The following is a 22,257-nucleotide window of genomic DNA, read 5'->3' as shown; positions in this document are numbered from 1 at the left end:
GTACTGAAACAATCTGCCACACGTGCAACTCAGACCTGCTGTCATCCAACCTGAAGTCTTACCACCATGAAGAGTTTTGACCAGCAAAGTCTTTATCTAGGGGAGACCAAAGTCAATCTTCTCAACTCTACCAAAAGAACTTTAATTTTGTGATCTTTACTTGTGGTATCTAAAACACAGAATCTTCTTTTTTCTTTTAGCCCATATATTTTTGAACATCTCAATCTTTCATTACCCATGTTATTTCCTACCTAAGAATACACGATAGATTTAACTTTTTAACCAAACATTTCTTTCACTTACATAGTTGGCACTCAGAGTGTTTAGACTCTATCTGATTTCTACTAAAAAGCCCAGATAATCACAGTGGCTCTTACAGTTTAGTGTGCTTCAGAATCACCTGTAGGTCTTGTTTCAACACAGATGCTGAGCTAAACCACTAGAATTTCTGATTCAGTAGGTCTGGGATGGAACCAGACAATTCCTGTAACTAAAGTTGCCATGTGATAATAATGCCGTGGATTTGGGGACTACACTTTGAGAACCACCAGTCTAAGGCAGCGCTACTCAGACCATGGTCCTCTAGAAGTACAGAAATTTAGAGTTAAGCATTTATAAAGTTTTAAAGCAATCTAACAGACTAATTTTATGCCTGTTGACACTAACGATAAAAAATTGTGGCTTGTATTTTCTGTCTTTTACTTAATTTTTCTAATAATTCATTTTATTGTATTTGACAAAAGTATTAGCAAGCAATGAATTAAAATTTTAAAAAACCAAACAGGTCTTTCACCACAGAAAACTTGAGAAACACTGGTCTAAAGAACATACTATCCACCCGTCCTAGTATTCTAAATACCGCCTTTGTAAGTAAAGTTATATCTATTTCATTAACTTGGCCTCCCAAAGAAATAAAGTGACCTCAGCTAAAAATTAATAAAACAGTCACATTTTTAAGGTTTCTGGTTTTCTCTGTTAAACTGTATTCAAGGACATTCATCAACTAAATAACAGATAAGCCACCCACTTGCAATAAATTCCTTTTAGAATTTAATAACAGGGTAAAGATTTTTCTCTCCTGAAAAACAGCTGTGTCAAATTTTAAATGAATAAGAATTGAATCATCCATAGCTTCTCTTTCTATCTTAACTCCTGTGGGGATGTGAAGAAGAGATGGGAGTGAAGGGGCTTTAATGGCCTAGGTAACTGAGATCTTAAACAGAAATGTAAAAGTGAAAGCAATTTTATTGTGTAGAAATATTTTATTGTGAGCATTAGAATTCCAGAATATCTGACTTACAAATCAACTTTTGGGAAACAACTCAATTATAAATTATATAACACTAACTTGTTCCACTTCATAAAGTAACCAATGTCTACTCTTTTGTTATCTAATTGTTGGGTTTTTGAAACCATGTTTTAAATTGAGAATTTCCTAATGTTGTTTAAGACCTTGATTTTCAACGTCAACACTAACGTAGGAAGGTGACACTAACATCAATGTAGCTTGCCCTTAAATATTCACACAACAATGGAAATGACTAGTAGAGAAAATTCAAAACAGTAGGCAAAACAAATTATTGATCTTTACCTTTAAAAAGCAAAATCTGATATTCAGTTAATTTATCTGATTAAAAAAGTCACTCCTGAAATTATTTTGCATCCCTTTAATACTAAGAGCAGATAGATAGCCCATATGGAAAATTTCAAGGTACCCATATAAGAAAATAACCAAGAAATTGGTTTCACTGGTTATGAAACAGAGAAATAAGATCAAAAAAAAGGCTAGCAAACTAACTCATTCACCAGAGAAATTACACAAAAAGAAAAAGAATATGAGTATTTCTCACCCACAAGAAATTTTGCAATGCTGGAGAGCTCTCCATTCGAAAAATGCTTGGGAAACAATTCCTCCTGAAACTTCCAAGTCTGAAACGGTCAACAGCCCAAAACTTTATTGCCATAAGTAAAGCAGAATAAAGCAGTCGTCTGAAGGGGAGCAGAACACTTGCATTTATCAATATTACCTGTCAGACTTTTAAAAACCATTCTGTATCTTCCAATCCCTTTTGAGAACCATGTCAAAGCCCTCAGGTGTGTTAGAGAAAAACAGAAGAAGAACTGCTCTCTAAACCAGAGCTTCTCAAATTCTAGTGCGTGTTTGAACGACCTAGGGATCTTTTAAAAATGCACGTTTTGATTCAACAGGTCTAGGATGGGACCTGAAATTCACCAAGTTTAACAAGCTCCCAGTAATGCCGAATCTACAGACTAAACTTTGAACAGCTAGGTTCTAAGCTATGTAAACATCTCATAAAAAGTTATCTTTATGGTATAATCACCATGGGAAAGTTAGACAGCTTTTTTTAAAGTTAAATCTTTTTAACACACCTGCCATACAATCAAGCCATTTCACCCCCAAGTACTTACCCAAAACAAATGAAAGCAGATGTACATACAAAAATGTTCATAGCAGCTTTATTTGTAACAACCAAAAATCAATCAACAGGTGAACAGATAAACTGTGGTATACCCATAAAATGGAATACTATTCAGCAATAAAAAGGAATGAACTATTGATACATGCTATAACGTGTACAAATCTCAAAACAATTACGCTGAGTGAAAGAGGCCAGACCAAAAAACAATATATACCATATGATTTCATTTCTGTAAAATTCTAGAAAATGCAGGGCCGGCCCTGTGGCTGAGTGGTTAAGTTCATGCACTCTGCTTTGGCGGCCCAGGGTTTCACCAGTTCAGATCCTGGGCACAGGCATGGCACTGCTCATCAAGCCATACCGAGGCAGCATCCCACATAGCACAACCAGAGGGACCTATCAACTAGAATGTACAACTATGTACTTGGGGCTTTGGGGAGAAGAAGAAAAAGAAGAGAGAAAAAAAAGACTGGCAACAGATGTTAGCTCAAGTGCCTATCTTTAAGAAAAAAAAAAAAAAATCTAGAAAATGCAAACCACCAATCTACAGTGATAGAAAGCAGATCAGCATTTGCCTGAAGAAGGGAGGGGTGCTTCTAAAGGGACATGAGGAAACAACTTTTAGAGGTGATGGATATGTTCATTATCTTGACTGTGGTAATGGCTTCACAGGTGTATACAGATGTCAACACTCACCAAATTGTACACTTTAAGTATGTATAGTGTATGTGTCAATTATTCCTCAATAAATCTATTTTAGAAAGATATCTTTCAAATATAAAATTCTGGATAAAATAATCTCATTATTTGAAAATTCCACATAATACTACGATATTGTGAAATTTATAATAAGAAACATATATTTGGTCTTCATCCTCATTCCTGGTAAAGAGTTCCTAAAACCCTTGGAATTTCCTAAGTGATAAAGGTATCTTGATAATCATAACAAATTCCTTTCAATCACACCTGAGTTTATGTTAATGAGGTGACTTTTGGAAAGCACCTATAAATGGGGGCTGGCTGCCAGGAAGACAAATGATGTGATTAGAGAGTTGGAACTTTCAGTTCCACCTCCTATCCTCCACCACCCCCATTCCCCTGCCCCCCAACCGACCTCTGGGGAGGGGAAAGAGGCTGCAGATTGTGGATCAATCATGCCTGTGTAATGAAGCCTCCATAAAGAGACCAAAAGGACTGGGTTCAGAGAACTTTCATGTTGGCGAACACATGGAAGTGCTGGAAGAGTGGAGTACTCATAGAGGTCATGGACGCTCCACACCCTTTCCCCGCACCCTGCTCCACGCATCTTTTCTATCTGGCTGTTCCTGAATTATACCCTTTTATGATAAACCAGTAATCTGTAAAGTGTTTCTCGGAGTTCTGTGAGGTGCTTTAGCAAATTAATTGAATCCAAGGAGGGGGTCCTTGTAACCTCCAATATATAACCAGTCGGTCAAAACCACGGGTGAAAACCTGAACTTTCAATTGGTATCTGAGGGGAGGGAGGTGAGGCAAGTCTTGTAGGACTGAGCCCTCAACCTGTGGGATCTGATGCTATCTCAGGCAGATAGTGTCAGAATTGAGGTGAATTGTAGGACACACAGCTGGTGTCGGAGAACTGCTTGGTACGGGGGGAAAATCCACACATCAGAATACATGTCAGAATTGGATATACACAATAGTTTGCCCATAATAAGAATAAGAGCCTCCTTTTTGGCAGGGGCTCATGGTGGAAGGTGAGATCAGAGGGCCCTTTAGGATTTTTCTCATTTCCAAGTAACCACTAAAAGCACGTACTATAGGGTGGATAAGAAAGGCAGTAGTAATCCAGTGATAGATTACAACTTAAAAAAAAATCTTGGGGCGAGCCCGGTGGCACAGCGGTTAAGTTTGCATGCTCTGCTTTGGTGGCCCAGGGTTCACCAGTTGGGACCCTGGGCATGGACTTACACACCACTTAGCAAACCATGCTGTGGCAGGCATGTACTGTCACATATACAAAGTAGAGGAAGATGGGCACAGATGTTAGCTCAGAGCTAATCTTCCTCAAAAAAGAAAAGATCTTAGTTTGTGCTGTAAAACTGGAACTTTGCTAACTAGAGCTCTAAAGTTGGTATTGCCAAATACAAATTTACGGTAGATACTTTTTGAGGTGTCTGTCTCACTCCCACCAATGTCCACTCTCTCAACTACCATTCCCTCCCCCAGGAGTGTGCTGCCATCCGCCAAGTTGGTAAATCACCTCATCTTACCCCAAATCACAGTCAATTGGTTCAGGCTAGATACCTGACCTAAACTAAGCCAATCATATTACATTTCCTGGGAAGTTAGAAATGAAAATAACTCACTACTCTCAGCCAGAGCTGGTTGCTTAAATAGAAATATAAAATTAGAAGCTAGTGTGGCTACCGTTGGCCAAGAAGAGGCCAAATCTCCATAAGCCCTTTTACAGAGAAGAAAACAATAAAACTAAAAACATTTTGAAAAGAATAAAACCTCATTACCAACTGGGGCTCCTTCCAGGAATGCTAGGATGGTTCAATATTACAATACATCAATAATGAATAGATCTAAAAGGGAAAATTATATGCAATCCCCATAAATGCCAAAAAGGCATTTGAAAATATTCAATACTCATTCATGATAGACATACTGGAGGTTTTATGTACATTTTTATGCATTACATATATAATGTAATTTATGATAATATTCTAAGTATGTTTTTTACTGTTTTCTACATCTATAAATCAGTCCAAAATAATCTACAACCTATTTAATGAAGAAACACTAAAGGTATCCACACTAAAGTCAGAAACAAAACAAAGATGTCCATTATCTCCACTAGTTTTTAACATTGAATTGGAGGTAATTTCCAACAGAATTAAATAAGACAAGGCAATTAGAGGCGTACTATTTGGAAAACAAAGTTAAACTATCTCTATAAGCAAGTGATATGGTATCTATATCTCAATAACTCAAGAGAATGAACGTAAAAACAAGTACAATTAGATAACTTACTAAAGTCATAGGATATAAAATTAATACATAGAAATCAACAGCTTTCTTAAATACAAGCAATGGCAAGTTATAAGGTATAATGGGAGAGGAGATGACATTTACGATAGCAACCAAATAGGTAAAATTCTTAGGAATAAGCTTAACAAAGAATGCACAAAATCAATATAGGAAAAATGCTCCTACAAGATAAGCAGACATCAAAAAATGAAAAGACCATGTTTTCGGAAAGGAAGTCAACATCACGAAGACGTCCATTCTCTATACGCTAATTTATAAATGCATGGTGAATCCTAACAAGAACACCAACCTTTTTTTCTGGAGCTAGAGAAAATAATTATAAAGTCCATATGGAAAAATAAACAAGCAACAATAGCAAAGAACGCTCTGAAAAAGGAGAGCAATAAGAATGGGAGAAGTGACTGGCCCTGTAAGATATCTTTTTAAATGATAAAAATATGAAGATAAAATAACGAAATGACTAATGATTAAAACAGTAAATGTTCTGGGCAAAGAAACAGACTAGAAAGTTAAGAAATAGGCCGAAACATCTAAGAAAATTCAAATATGATGAAAGTGGCATCTCAAATCAGAGAATACCATGTCTACTCAGGCAAGGGAAACGAGAAAAAATAAACAAATGGGACTACATCAGACTAAAAAGTTTCTGCAAGGCAAAGGAAACCAGTAACAAAATAAAAAGGACAACCCACCAACCAGGAGAAAATCATATATCCGAAAGGGGTTAATTTCCAAAATATATAAAGAACTCATACAACTCAACAGCAAAAAAATGAACCATTCAAAACATGGGCAGAGGATACGAACAGACATTTTTCCAAAGAAGACATACAGATGGCCAACAGGCACATGAAAACATGTTCAACATCACTAATTATTAGGGAAATGCAAATCAAATCTGCAGTGAGATATCACCTCACCCCATCAGAATGGCTATAATTAACAAGAAATAACAAGTGTTGGAGAGGATGTGGAGAAAAGGGAACCCTCAAACACTGTTGGTGGGAATGCAAACTGGTGCAGCCACTAAGGAAAACAGTATGGAGATTTCTGAAAAAGTTAAGAATAGAAATACCATATGATCCACCTACCCCACTACTGGGTATTTATCCAAAGAACATGAAATCAACAATTCAAAGAGATTTATACACCCCTATGTTCATCACAGCACTATTCACAATAGCCAAGATGTGGAAGCAACCCAAGTGCCCATCAACAGATGAAAGGGTAAAGAACATGTGGTATAGGGGCTGGCCCCGTGGCCGAGTGGTTAAGTTCGCGCGCTCCGCTGCAGGCGGCCCAGTGTTTCGTCAGTTCGAATCCTGGGCGCGGACATGGCACTGCTCATCAGACCACGCTGAGGCAGCGTCCCACATGCCACAACTAGAAGAACCCACAACGAAGAATACACAACTATGTACTGGGGGGCTCTGGGGAGAAAAAGGAAAAAATAAAATCTTAAAAAAAAAAAAAAAAAAAAAAAAAAAGAACATGTGGTATACACACACACACATACATACACACACACACACACACACACACACACACACACAGACAATGGAATACTACTCAGCCATAAAAAAAGACAAAATTGTGCTGTTTGCAACAACATAGATGGACTTTGAGGGTAGTATGCTAAGCAAAATAAGCCAGACAGAGAAAGACAAAAATACCGTATGATTTCACTCATATGTGGAAGACAAACACATGGATAAGAGAACAGATTAGTGGTTACCAGAGGGGAAAGGAGTAGGGTAGGGGGGTGGACAAAAGGGGTAAAGGACACATATGTATGATGATGGATAAAAACTAGACTATTCGTGGTGAATATGATACAGTCTATACAGAAACTGATATATAATAATGTACACCTGAAATTTACAAAATGTTATAAGCCAATGAGACCTCAATAATTTTTAAAAAAGAAATGCTGATTTAAAATTAAGATAGCTGAAACCCCTTAATCCCACAAGGCATCCAAATTTTTTTATTCTGTCATAAACTTGCTGAAATACATAGCTAGAAATCATATTCCAGTGCACTGGCCTTGTAACTAGCTTTGTCTCCAGTCTTCTGCCACCACCACCATGCAACTGCTTTCCACAAGCCATCTGACAACAATGATCTTTTACAAATACAAACCTGATAATGTACCTTACAAAAACCTAGTTTCCCACAAGATTAAACCTTATATTCTCTCAATGAAGGAAAACAATATATATAGTTTAATATCACTTACCAATTATCAATGCATAAGTAGTAAATAATATATAATCCACAATGCTGAATTAGAGCAGCGTTTTTCAGACTGGGTTGAACCACTAGTGAATCATGAAATAAACATGGATGCTCATTTAACAAACTAGAAACAAAAAGGGAAAAAATATATATGTATAGTCCATCCTCATTACTCACAAGTTCTGTATCTACAAATTCACCTATTTGCTAAAATTTATTTGTGACCCCAAAATCAATACTTGGAGTACCTTTGCAGTCATTCACAGAATGTACAGAGCATTAAAGACTTTGAGCCATCCCACTCATACGTTGTTCCTAGCTGAGGTCAAACAAGGCAATGCTCTGACTTCTTGTTTCAGCTCTCACACTGTAAACAAGTGTCCTTTAATGTTCTATTTAATGCCATGTTTTTTCATTTTTGTGCTTTTTGTTGATGATTTCATAGTTTATCGGCCCCCTCAGGTGTAGTGCTGAAATACTGTCTAGTATTCCTAAGCAGAGGAAGGCTGTGATGTGCCTTACAGAGAAAATACGTGTTAGACAAGCTTCATTCACGCATGAGTTACAGTGCTGATGGCTGTGAGTTCAAGGCCAATGAACCAACAAGATATATTAAAGTATTTTTAAACAGAAACATACATAAAACAAAGTTACCAGAAGCTCACAGGAACCTAACCCTGTTTTTCCTCTAGGAGCAATGGTTCAGTATTCGCTAATTCAATATTCAAGGCAATTTTATAGAATGTAACCACGGCAAAAAATGAAAACTGTTCATTAATGAGTGTGTGTGTATGTGTGTCAAGGTGCACTTTATTTCAGTTACACAGACACACACAATATGTCACAGTCAAGTGTGAAACCTAACCAATGAGAGCCCTAAAAAAGAAATCTTGAAAGGAGTGGTAAAATGGCAAGGCAGATAGGCAGGGATCATGGGCACACATGCTCACGTCATTTTTTATATGTAGAATCACAATCACTCAAATTATGACTTGATTGGTAAATCTAGGGTAAAGCCTATACATGTACTTTATAAAAGCATCCCAGATACTCTGATGTGTAGTCAAGATGAGAACTACTACTCTTTCTCCTAAACTGGTGGTTCTCAAAGTGGGGTCACTGGACAAGCAGCATCAGGATCACCTGGGAACTTCTTACAAATGTAAATTCCCAGGTCCCTTCTCAGACTTACTGAATCTTACACTCTGGGAATGGAGTCTAGTGATCAGTGTTTTAACAAGCCTTCCAGTTGATTCTGATGCTTGCCAAAGTTTGAGAATCACTGACCTAAATCTTGTATTTCTTTTGGAGGCATTTTGAAAGCTCTGATAAATTCTGCTAAAATGGCTGAGCTATTTCAAATAAAGCTGATGGGTAACTACTACTGACCTAAGCACCTATAATGTACACATAATCTTCTTCCAAGTGCTTTTTTTATGGAAAGTGGTCCCTGCGCTTTAAAACAAAATAAGTAAAATCTGCATATTACTTGTATAATAATCAAATAGCACTGTTTCTTTAGGCCATTCCCATAATACAAAGTTTCTTTTCCTCAGACCTCTTTAAACAGGCATTGTTCTTAACACAAGTTTGCTTGTCCTAAAAGGTGAATCTACACTAGAGCACAAAAATTCTTTCAACCTTCTAACAATTCTCCTGGTCATCACTTCCCAATACGAAAGTAACCATATACATCTAAAAACCTCATGGCATTCTGGAACATGGAAATAATTTCAAAACTAATTTGTAAAAATGAATTCAATAGTGTATTATATTCAATTAGCTATTACATGAAGTCATGTATACTCTTGTTCGAATCATGTCCCCCTCATGACACAAATTCCCACAATATTATCTTCCACATGACACATTAAACATCATACAGAGTTATCTGTCTACAACTCTTTTCAATGGGACTAAAAGCTGCTTGAAGACAGGTACCACATCTTCTCCCTTTTCTGTGTCTAAAGTACACAGCAGTTATTGTTCATTCAGTTAGCAGATATTTAGTGAGCAGCTACCATGTTATTCACTGTACCAGATGATGGAGGACACAAAGGTAACAGAGAGACAGTCTGTGTGTTCATGGAGCTATTTACTAAATGAATAAACATCACAACAGTAAAAGTTTGAGAGAGCATACTCTGTATAAAAGATCCAGTTTACCAACATACCTGAAATAAGACGGCTTTCTTCAGAAGTGTACCCTATTATTGCTCCTCCGACCCAAGTTGCTATTCAAGGCCATAAATAATTGTTAGAGAAAATACACTGATAAGCCACTTAATCAACAGTTAATCTGACTTTAATATATTTTATATATAGGAGTAGAAACAAAAATCCTAGGCACAATGCAAGGTTTGATGACAACGAAATTCCCACATGGGAATAACAGGTTAAGGTTTGAAAGCCAAACTCCAAACAATCCAACAGAAAGCTAGCATTTGCCAATTCTTCAGAGATTTTAAAGGAAGAAATTTAAAATCAAAATTACCTAACTTTATGACTCTAGATTAAGAGACTACTTCTAGGGTCACATATTACTCACTTATAAAAAGAATACAAGAGAAGTATTTGCCCACTTTACCAAGTAAAAAGCATTTCTTTAGAAATTTTCTAGGATACATACACACACACACTCGCACACACACATGACTAACAATAGCTGCCTCTGTAGAGTGTCTGGAGATGTGAGGAAGGAAGGACACGTTCTTATGTGTATCATTTTATGCTACTAAATTTTTATCTTTAATTCATGTGGGTCTACTATTTTTCAACTAAAAAAAACAGAAAATGTCTTAAACGTGGAAATAATACAATTCTGTTTATAATACCATCTCCTTTATGATGGGAATAAAATCTGCAGCCTGACATATATTTGGGACACAGGAATGGGATTGCCATTTGGGCCATGGAAATTCTTCTGAGGGGTTTTGAACCTCAGTTTATGGATCCCCAAAACATTCACAGAAAGAACTGAGGTTCCATGAACATGGGTGAGAAAATAATCATTCCTTTAATTTCACTAACTTCTAACAAACTTGACATTTCCTTCAATTACTAACATAGGCAAAAGGCCACAGTAGTACCAAAAATATTTGTGACTAGCAATGCGCACAGATCTTTTCATTATCATATTACAGTGATTGCACTTATCAAAATGTTTATATTTATCATTACTTTGAATTTAAGATAATTAGACCAAACTGTAGATCTTGCTATTAATCTGTTAATAAAGTATGTAAATTACAAATTGTTTAATATTTTGATAACTATATTTCAATAGATTGATTTGCTTTTATTTTATGCATTTAAAACATCATTCTGAGAAGTTTCACCAAACTGCCAAAGGAATCCAAGTCACAAAAAAGGTTAAGAAGTCTTGAATAATGGTTGTCAAATCAGGTGCAACAGCCCCCATTTGGAAATTGAGGGAGAAAACATTTTGGGGTTATCCCAATTGGAATGCTACAAGAAATTAGTGGACAGGAGATGGATGTAATAAACTTCTTGGTATGCCTGTGACAGTCCCACACAACCAACTATGAACTGAATACCAAAAACATCCCACTTGAGGGGCCGGCCCAGTGGTGCAGTGGTTAAGTGCGCAGGTTCTGCTTCAGCGGCGCCGGTCCGGATCCCGGGTACGGACGTGGCACCACTTGACAAGACATGCTGTGGCAGGCGTCCCACATATAAAGCAGAGGAAGATGGGCACAGACGTTAGCTCAGGGCCAGCCTTCCTTGGCAAAAAGAGGAGGATTGGCGGCAGTTAGCTCAGGGTTAATTGGCCCCAAAAAACAAACAACAAAAAAAACAAAAACACCCCAGTTGAGAAACATTTCAAGGATCAAATAAGTGGCAAGAATACCCTCTCTAGCATGCTTTCCCATGGTTCCAAACTTAAGTGTTCATCCCAGAGTTCCCCGGTATATTAGAATGTCTCTTTTCATTCCTCTCTCTAGTGTACACCACCCACTGAACAGATTTTCATCACTATATTTTCCCCTGTGACCAATTAATGTGTCCAGTCTTAAAAAAAAATCATTTCCAAAAAATAAATACAATATTTAACTATCAATTATTGAGGACTCAATTATTATTCTGAGCATTAGCTGAAGATTTAGTTCTCTTGGCTGCTAATTTTCAAACTCTTTAATTTTTTTAATAAATTTTATTGTCAACTGTTCTGCCAGGAAACAGAGATGGAAAGAGGAAACTACACATACCAATTTGCTAATGTTTGACAGCTGTAAAAATATATTTAATTGGTAGGAGAAACAATGTGAAACTATAACAGAGAACAATGCATGGAGATACCCTGTATATTTCAGTCTTCCTTACTCCTTCACATTTATTACCCTGTATAACTGAAAGTTGTTATTAATAAAAAAAATAGCAGTTGCCTGTATATGGTACTGACTTAAGCCTTGACAAAAAAGTTCATCTTTAAAATTACCTTTTGAAATATTTCTCATTAAAGAGATGAAGAAATGTGGCTTAATGAGATGAAGTAATTTATATTGCCCAGAGGGACAGTGACAGAGACCAAGACTGTAACTTAAGTCACAATTTCAAAGTTCCAACAATTTCATCAAATTAGCAGTACAAATGAGGGCTTCTTATCGACTCCCCAACCAACAACCTCATGTCCCTTGCCCACAAAATAAAAAGAGTAGTAAGAAAGCTGGAAGTAAAGATACGAGTTACAGAGCTAGCAGACAGGGTAACGCTTCTATTCTGCGTTCCTCCGACTGCACAGTAACACTAGCTGACAAGAAGAAGAAACCTAAAAGCAGATTTAAGGAAACGGTGCTAAGGAGAATTTGGAAGTCACTGCCATCTTCCTCCAGTATTAATCCCACAAGGAATAGTCCTGCTTGATGGAGTATGCAAATCTGAAGTTCTTTTCCATTTAAGGGTAGACAAGGCAAAAATCAAGAATCAGTTTTAAGATAAAATCAAATAATCATGATGGACCTCCCGCTATCTACACTGGTCTCCTTCATGGTTTATTCCTACCTATCATCCTTTCCTTCTCATGCTGTCCCCTATGCATGCATTACTGATTTTCTACCTCAACCCTACTTAAAACGAAATGATGCAGAGCTGTATGTTTAGTAATACAATCAAACTCAGTCCCAGTGGCCAGCATCACAGTCAACGCCTGTATCACAAACTTTCTATCACTTAAGTGCCTGGATAGGTATCTAGCCTGTGCTGAAAAAAACAGACGTAATACCTTCCTTAAGGCCTCTGGTCTGATTGGGAAAATGAGTCAATTCTCTCATGTGCACTCTCACTCTCTCATACATACATCCATATGCATACACATACATACATACCCACACATACACCCCTCAAGTGAGAAACACGAAATATTAGAAAATTAAAATAAACTCAAGTGCTATGAACTAAAAATATACAAAAGTTCAGAACATTTAGAGCAATGAGCAAAAGTAGTAAAGATAGTGAAAGAAAATTTCATGAAAGCAAGGGAACCGACCATACCCAAAACATACACAGTGGATTGCTCTATTGATCTCCAGGAAAAATTAGTACCAGATAGTGGATAAAATTAACTGATCTTCATAAAAAAAGAACTCTAAACCAAACTGACAGCAATGCAATAGTGTTAAAGAGCTAAACCTTACATATTAATATCTTCCTAATATTTAGTCTCTCATTTCTTAGTTCTTGTCATCTGATTAACATACTGGACAATATGCCCAGTAGGCAGACATGAGGATTCACAAATGCAAGAAATTTTTAGAGCCAAAACTACTTTAAAGGTCACTCAGTCCAATTCTACTTCACAGATGAGAAAACTAACGGCCAGGAATGTTAAATAATTTCTTTTTTTTTTAAAGATTGGCACCTGGGCTAACAACTGTTGCCAATCTTTTTTTTTTTTTCCCTGCTTTATCTCCCCAAACCCCCCTGTACCCAGTTGTATATCTTAGTTGCAGGTCCTTCTAGTTGTGGGATGTGGGACACCACCTCAACGTGGCCTGACAAGCGGTGCCATGTCTGTGCCCAGGATCCGAACCCTGGGCCGCTGGAGCGGAGCGCGTGAACTTAACCACTCGGCCACGGAGCTGGCCCCTAAATAATTTCTTTGAGGTCACACAAAATTCATCCCTTACTACCTTGAAAATTAATAAGTGTGAAGGGTTTGATTTCTTTAAAAAGATTTTAGAGACTTCTTTTATAGTCAATTCAAATTTCATTTAAAAACATAATACAAAACATTCTAATGTCATTAAAACACCTTATGAAGTTAAGGTTTGTAAAAACACACCAAGTATACAAATTCACCTTGGGTCAAACCATGGATTAAAACTATTTAACTTCATAACTTTGATAGTGATGTTATACGTCCATCGGTAGTAGATCTCTCAGGGCAGCTCCCAGGCTAAAGCTCCATCCTCAGCAGGGTAGCCCTTACTAGCACATGTTTACTAACGTCTCCTGTTCTTTGACTGGCAGACATAGAGGGAGATAGGTACCCGATGCAAAACAAACCAATAACACTCAGGAATCTGGAATTGTGAACTGAAAGAAATACAAGAATGATGATAATAATAGTTAATATTTATTATTAGATTACCACATGCCATGAACTGTTCCAAGCACACTACAATTCATCCTCCCAACAATCCCACAAGATTTTACAGGTGAAATTAACCTGCCCGAGGACTCAAATCCATATAGCCTGGCTCCCAAACACATGCACTGACCACTGTACTATACAACTTCTCAAAAGACGGGGAATTGTTGGAGTTGAGTGATAGTAATGTCACTTGTTGCTGAAGGGCCCACAGTCTAGTTCCTGATCTTCCCAAGTATTGACTGTTCAACTCTGCCTTGGTGTCTGTGACACAGCTCCCAGGAACCTTAAAGAAACTAGATTTGGTTTCTGTTACTTGAAACCAACCTAATGATCCCACTTGTCAAATATTTTTAGGCCTCCTTCTTAGAGAACTGATACAGATGAAATCTAAACATACACCCCAGATAAATCATTCCTTCAACTTTTTTAAAAAGGCATGTGTTTACATAAGGGATTCACCACAAACTTTCTTTCACAACATCATTCCCTAAGGAAGAAACTTTTAATGACTCCTCCATGCCTATGGAATAATAAATGATAGAACAGTAGAGGTGTAATGAACTTCAGGTATCAGCTAGTTCTGAACCCACTCATTTTACAGATGAAGCAGGACAATGGTGAAGATCAGAGCCTTGGAGCCAATCACCTATAGGGCCTGAGTTCAAATACTGACTCTAGCATGTCGTAGTCTAGGTAGGAGTGACCTTGAGCAAGTTACTTAATTTCTAAAGCCTGTTTCTTCTTCTGGAAAAGAGTTAACACCTACACTTCCTACTGTTATAGTGAGCTCTAAACCATCTACTGAGTTTAACAAAGTACCTGGTACATGCTAACACACTCACTAACATACAATAAATGGTAGCTGGGATGGTAGTGATGAAGTACCTGAGGGTCAGAGAAGGTAGGCAACTTTTACTCATTCATTCACCAAATATTTACTGAGTGCCTTCTATGTTCTAAATAGCTTCTAGAGCTGAAGATATAGGAGGGAACAATGGAAGGGGAAGAAAAGAAATAAAAGCCATCAAATGTCTAAAAAAAAGGAGAGAGAGCCAAGAGAATGATATGCTCAGAAATGACAGTGTTACCCTCCTGAAGTTTCTATCAGCAGGAGAAGAATAGATAAAAAATATATAACGTGAAAGAACCTTCCTTTAGTCTACTTAACATCCATAGAATTTGCTTTAAATATTCCTGCTGCACTCAAGTATTTGCTTTAACATATACCATACAACCAAACCTGAAAGCCCATATTGTTACATCTCTCTCCAAGAAGGCTTCTCTATACGTGCCCGTAACAGTTTTCTCTTACTCGTCTTAACTACAGTGACATTTAACTGTTTCTAATGCTCTTTTAATGTCTCTCAGGTTGACTTAACCTGGTAGTTTTTCATAACTTTCCAGATATGTTTTTGACCTTAATGACTCATTTAAGTTCCCTGAAGTCAAGATCTGTATCACCCTCTTCTTTTAATCCTAACACCACTTCAGCATACAGACTTACACATACTTTTGATATACAGACCCCTTTAAATAGTTTCCCAATATCTTACATAGGTAACACTTGGCACTTGGATAATATCTGGCTGGTAACTGCTTTTGTTAAAACAATAAATGCTTAATATTTTTACAATATCAATTTACAAAATTGCATTTGAACACCTCTATTATGAAATATGAAATATATCAGTGCCAAAATTAACTTTGAAAAGGTAGAAAGACTGAATAATATATTCTGACCCTGTCACTCAAAATAGCACTTAAAATATTAAGATAATGACAAAAATCACACAGCTACCATATGAGGGGAGAAATGGCAATTCAGATCAGTCATGGTCTTTTCCTTTAAAAATAAGCAGAATCACATGTTTCACGTAGACTTTGGTTCATTCTGATATGAAGAGACATCTTATACAAATCTACATACATCTATGAGAGAAGTAATTAACACAAGATAGACTAATATTGCAGCCATACCTATGTGTAAACAAATTCTATGTTTATAGAGACCTCTGATTCAAGAGGAAAAAAAAGGGATTTAGTATTTAGGTATACAGAGTACCACAGTAAAAAACCAAGAATAATTCCTGGAAGAATAATTTACCAAATTCTGCAAATGAATAACACACACACACACACACACACACAGCTAGTGTTTCACATAAACATAGCTCTTGGTATAGTAAGAGAAAAAGAAGCTCATTCAACACCCAACAAACATTTACCAAGCATATATTATGAGCCAGGTACAGTTCCGGGCACTTGGAATATATTAATGAGTAAAACATGCAAAGATTCTTGCCCTTACAGAGATTACATTCTAGCAGCAGAAAAGGTAAATAATAAAATAGGATAGTTTCCCCCAAATTTCTCATATGTTTAAGATAACGTAAACACTTAGATAAACCTAATAGTGCCAATACAGGGAGAAGCAAAGTTAACAGACTGCTAAGGAAAAAAAAAGAAAATCTGAAAAGACAAGAGTAAGGTCAGACACAGTTAAGCGATGAAAAATTAAACTTCTTAACAACATTCCAATCAAATTAATATCTTTTAAAGTTTCCAAACCTATGAAAAGTAAAAAATAGCACTTACAAAAAGTATAATGAACGTAATAATGGTTCAGAAGATAATTCAAGGTTCCGTAAAGACAACATGAAGCAAAGTGGTTATGAGAATGGGCTTTTGTAACATTAAAGGCAACAATTTGATTTCTAGGCCTGCCAGTTACTAGCAGTGAGATCCTTCACTTTATTCATCTATAAAACAGAAACAATAATACCTCATAGGGCTGTTATGAGAATATTAAATGAAAACCAAAAACTACAAAGAACTCAAATATCCAACAACAGATGGATAGATAAATACATTCTAGTATATATTCACTGGAATACTATTCAGTAATAAAAAGGAATAGACGGATATATGCAACCAGGATGAATCTTTAATACATTATGCTGAGCAAAAAAAGCCAAAAACAAGAAGTATGTATGATTCCATTTATACGAAATCCTAGAAAAGATAAAACTAATCTACAGGGAGAGAAAGCAAATCAGCGGTTGCTTAGAATTATCAGTGGAGAGAGAGTGACTTGCAAAGGAGCACAAAAGAACTTTTTGGGTATTTGAATTGTAGTTGTGGTGTACGCGTTTCTCAAAACTCACAACTCTATGCTTTAAATGGGTATGTTTTATTGCATGTAAATTACACCTCAAAAAGATGGATTTTAAGAAGGATGAAATGAATAATATAAGTAAAGTTCTTAGCATCTGGGGCATAAGCAGCATTCAAAAAATGGTAAATATTATTAAAAACGTCAACTACCACTATACAGCACTCGAAGGAAGGTGGCAAAATCACCAATCACTTGACCTTTCTGGTTTAGATTCTAAACAAACATTAATTTTACGGTATCTGACCTAGACTAAGTGCCCTCAGGAGCACTACACAGACCAAGTTACGGGAAGATGCCAACTGGCAGACCTTAGGCCAAAGACAATGACAATAGGAAAGGGAAAAAAAGTAAAAGATGCCTCCATGTTCAAAAGAAAAGAAAGAGCTAAAAGAATGATATAGTCAACAATGATAGAGTGCTACCAATGCCAAAGAACACCTAGATTACCTCATCTAGGCATTATCAGAATGTAACTGAAAACTGAGTCAATGACTATATAAACAAAGTCTAATGATAGTCCAATAACTACACAGAGACAGTCCTTAGCTTTATTGGGGTGGGGGAGTGGACTCATGAAGGTGTTAAAGTGATGTCAAAGGATTCTGCCAACCAAGCAGGAAAGGGGTCAGATTGTGGACAGTTTAGAAATGCCAAGCAACACCTATACATACATCCATAAGCCAAAGTTTTTGTTGTTTTTACAAGTCTACGGATTAAAAAAAAGTACTTATAAAGGGAACTAATTAGAACATGTTGATAATGGAAATTGAAATACAACTCAAGCGAAACACAAAACATTTGTGAAATTTATGATATTTTACTGCTGCTTAGAACTGTTTATCAAGGCACAACATTTTTCTTTAAATGAACAAATAGCTCTGTTAACAACAGAAGTTCTGTAAATAAGATTGGAAGAACTGAATTGGTTGTCACGCATGAAAGCACAAGACTTCTGACTTACATGTTAATTTAAAAAAGAAAAAGAAAAAACTAACACCCCAACTGGACATTCCAGGAAGCAAAAGACCTTAGACTATAAGTCTTAACTGTCTGGGTTTGTTTAGTTTTGTTTTAAGAACCTCCACTTTAACGTTAAAGAGGCAGAAAGACCTGAGAAAGAGTCAGAAGTCCTGGGTTTCAATTCTAGTTCTATCAGAATTTGGATTTCTTCTTCCCTAAAGCCGCTGAAGCAGGCTATTGAAAACAATCCAACTTTAGCACTCCTGCTTTAGATTGAAAATCACAAGTTTTACTGAAAAAGTCAATAGTACAAAATTGTGACAGGTTTAAGCATTTATTTTTACTACATCATTAAAGAAACTAACCTGCAAGTTTTCTTCCTAAATTCAGATAAAATACCAAGACATATGTGACAAACTAAGGACCTACAGCAATAATTAAGTATAGCTAATCATGTCTGCAAAAAGTAACATATCTTCCAGCGGCTAATTGTTCATTCTAGAACAACTTTCTTGACTCAAGGTCTTCCCAAAACAATAGGATCCAAGTAATTACATATAATATTGATACTTGAAGACTCATAAGCCACTTTTCTTTCGGGTTCAAGACCCATAAAATAACATTAACAGAAATTTAACTTCGTGGAATCCAAAGTTTTAAAAGTTCTATTCAATTAACTCTTGTGCATACTATAACTTTCTTAATTATCTTTCCCATGGAAAAATGAGCTAAGTTAGAAATAATTTTTATTTAAAAAACAAAAAGAATTATCACATATGCCTTAGCTCTAAACCTTAAGCACAAATGTTGGGTTTTCATCTTATTTATTTTAAAAAAGGTGAATGCTGAATACTCATCCTGATACTATCGCCATATTCATTTTCTACTGAAAGTGCAAGACTTTCAAGTAATCAAACACTAAAGAGAAATGTGATTAAATCACAGCAGAAAGTAGTAATAACAGGGTAATATACTGAGGTCAGAAATCGAGCAGCCAATCAGAGGCATAAAAGCAGTTCCTGCAATATTAATAGTCAAAAGAGAAAACCAATCACAGAAACCTTGAGCCTTCTTTTGACAGTCACAGAAGCAAGAGAACCAATCCACGCACACCCGGGGTTGACAATAAGGCGGGACCGCAGGTTCATTGAAGAAATTCTTGAGGGTGCAGTTACTATGAACTTCGCACACAAGTAACACCACTCCAGAGTCATAAACACTGTCACACCAGATGAAATCCAACAGTACGCAAAATTTAACCCATCGGGGAGGAAAAAGCAACACTGCTGCCAAAAAGCGCTGCATTATCAAAAACGCAACTGTCAATTTAGATGCACTAGACTGTCAACTTCTAAGTTGATCCCCCCTCCGATGACAATCATGGGCGCGGGGACAGCCCAGCGCCGGCGGCTAGTGGCTGAGCATCCCAGGTTCCTTCCCACCGCTGCGCACTGAGCGAGCGCCATCCCGGCGAGGCAGGCAGAGCCGTCCCGCTCCGGGCCGCGGAGCTAGCCAGTCAGCCGCTCTCTAACGCTACATCCCGCTGGACAGTCGCGGCCCCCGCCTCCCCCGCCACAGTGCTGCACCGCCTCATCCCGCAGCATCGCGTTGGGCCAGGGAGCAAAAATTACCTTGCTAGGAAGATGTGTGTTTTGAAAGCGCTTTACTTTCCCTAAGTCATTTCAAAGAGAACTCAGTGCAAAACTAAACTGAAAGCGAGAAAATAAAATCTTTCCTAGTCAAAAGACCCCTTGTTCATTAATTAACCCCGCGCAGGCAGCGGGGAAAAAAAAGGTAAACAGAGGCCATACGCCAAGTGCGGCCAGAACCTCCCCTGCGCCATTCCCGGCCGCCGCTTACGGCAAGGCCCCCTTACGGCAGCGTAAGCAGCGCTGCGAGCTAATCACAACACTGGGACGCAACAACATGGCGGCCGCGGGCGGGCGCTGCGCCGGCCGAGAGGGTTTACGCTACTCCGCCGGCGTAGGGTCCCATGCGTTGGAGCGGCAGCGGCGCCCTCCAGCGAGCGTAAAGCGCTCTGTGAATGGCGAGGCCCGACTGACAAAGGGGAGGGGGGAGGAGGGAAGGGGGGGTAATAAACACTCGAGTCCCTACCGATTCCTCCTCCTTCTCCATCCCGGTGGGCATCTGGGGCACGGCCCGGTTGATGGAGACGCAGTCGTTGAGATCAGGCATGTCCTTGCCGCGGTAGATAGGCAGCGGTTTGGCGGCGTCCAGCGCCCGCGCTCGGAAGGAGAGTTTACTCATTGTCTCCCCGCCTTACAGGAACAGCCCGGGCGGCGGCGGCGGGGCGGGCGGGGAGGGGGGGAGGACTCCCGCCGCCTCCTCCACCTCCTTCCTCAGTGCAGCGCGGCCGGCCCGCTCCTCCTCCTCCTCCTCACTGCCCCCGGCCACAGCATGGGCGCCCACCCCGCCCGAAAACAGCCCCCCGCCGCCCGCGGCCGCTTCCACACACTAGATCCGCCGCTCGCCCGCCCGATCCGCTCCCTGCGCCATGGCCAACATGGCGGACATTACCACAGCGGCGGCGAGCGATCCCGGCAGCCCGCGCGAGAGCGCGCCCCCGCCGCGGGGACGCGCCTCGCCCTCTCCCTCCCTCCCTCCTTCCTCTCCCTTCCCCTCCCTCGCCTGCCCACCCACTCTCTCCGCGGCGCGGCCGGCCCGCGGGAGCGTGCTCAGCCTCCGGCCGCTCTGGGGAGAAGGGGGCGGCGGCAGCAGCGGCCGTGCGCTCGCTGGCCCGCGCTCTCGCCGGGCGGCAGGTGCCAGGTGCGCAAGTTAACCCGCGGCCCTGAGCGTGCGCCTCTGCCTCCGCGGCCGCGACGCCCGGCTCGCTGGGCGCCCAGGAGGAAGGTGCCGGGCAAAACGCGGCGGCGCCCAGCAGCGCGTGTGTGCAGAAGCCTGTGAGCGGGAAAGGATGTCAACCAGGGCCACGGCAGCCGCCAAGCGAGCCTGTACTTATAAAGCGCTTATCTCCAAGGCGCCGCGAGCGCCGGCCAATTCGCATCCTGCAGTTTGCACATCCCCGGGAGGTGCGGAGGGTCCGTGCCGTCTGCCCACTCAGAGGGGCTCAGACCCGCCGGGTCTCGCTCGCCCCGAAAACGCGCGCTCAGACCCAGCTCTTTTTCCCTCACCCCGTTTTCGCTACCTGCCCGAAAGAGCTCTCCAAGGTAAAGGCATCCTCGGCTTCGCGGAAGGATGCTAATGGCAGCCCTGATGGTTCATGTTTGCGGCTGCCTGACGCAACAAGTGCACTTGAACCTGTCCCCCAAACTTCATAGTTATTTAGTGGATGGTGGAGACTGACTTCAAAACTATTAGCGTTCTTAAAAGTTAAACTTACACAGTGTAACCAAGGCAACACGCATTTCCGAAGTGGCAGATGTGTGTAAAATACTGAGTGCTGTGGAAGACTCAAAGAAGTTTGAAATAAAAGTTCCTGCCCTCATGGGGCTTTCCAGTTAATGGGATGACAGGACGATTGGAAAGATGAATAATAGTAAGAGATATAAATAGTTGAAGGACAAGGCAAATGGAAAGATAAATGATAGCAAAAGTAAGTGTAAACACTTGAAGAAAACTATACAGGAGAGATGACACAAGCACAAGAACGTGATTAATTACCAAATGAGTTGTACAGGCAATAATTGCCCGTAGAGTTCAGAGAAAGCAGACATTACTTTGGCCTGAACTGGTTAGAGAAAGTTCTAAAGAGGAGGGGAAATCAAGTTGACTCAAATAAACACCAGCTATTGTTGACATCAACCTCTTTTTAA

General features: G+C 39.2%; 1 protein-coding gene across 1 annotated transcript in view; it reads right to left on the bottom strand.

Moving 5' to 3' along the window:
* EPC2 (enhancer of polycomb homolog 2) overlaps positions 1–21,073 on the bottom strand; it is a 130,058-nt gene extending 108,985 nt beyond the window's left edge. Inside the window, exon 1 of the mRNA XM_001915715.6 lies at positions 20,579–21,073. Coding sequence (XP_001915750.4) covers positions 20,579–20,731 — 153 coding nt within the window. The 5' untranslated portion in view covers positions 20,732–21,073. The remainder of the gene's footprint in view (positions 1–20,578) is intronic.
* Positions 21,074–22,257: the final 1,184 nt, after the last annotated feature.

This window comes from Equus caballus, chromosome 18 (genome assembly GCF_041296265.1).
Source record: "Equus caballus isolate H_3958 breed thoroughbred chromosome 18, TB-T2T, whole genome shotgun sequence".
In the NCBI taxonomy this organism is placed as follows: Eukaryota; Metazoa; Chordata; class Mammalia; order Perissodactyla; family Equidae; genus Equus; species Equus caballus.
The sequence above is the reverse complement of the archived record's forward strand: the minus strand, read 5'-3'. Positions and strand labels throughout refer to the sequence as shown.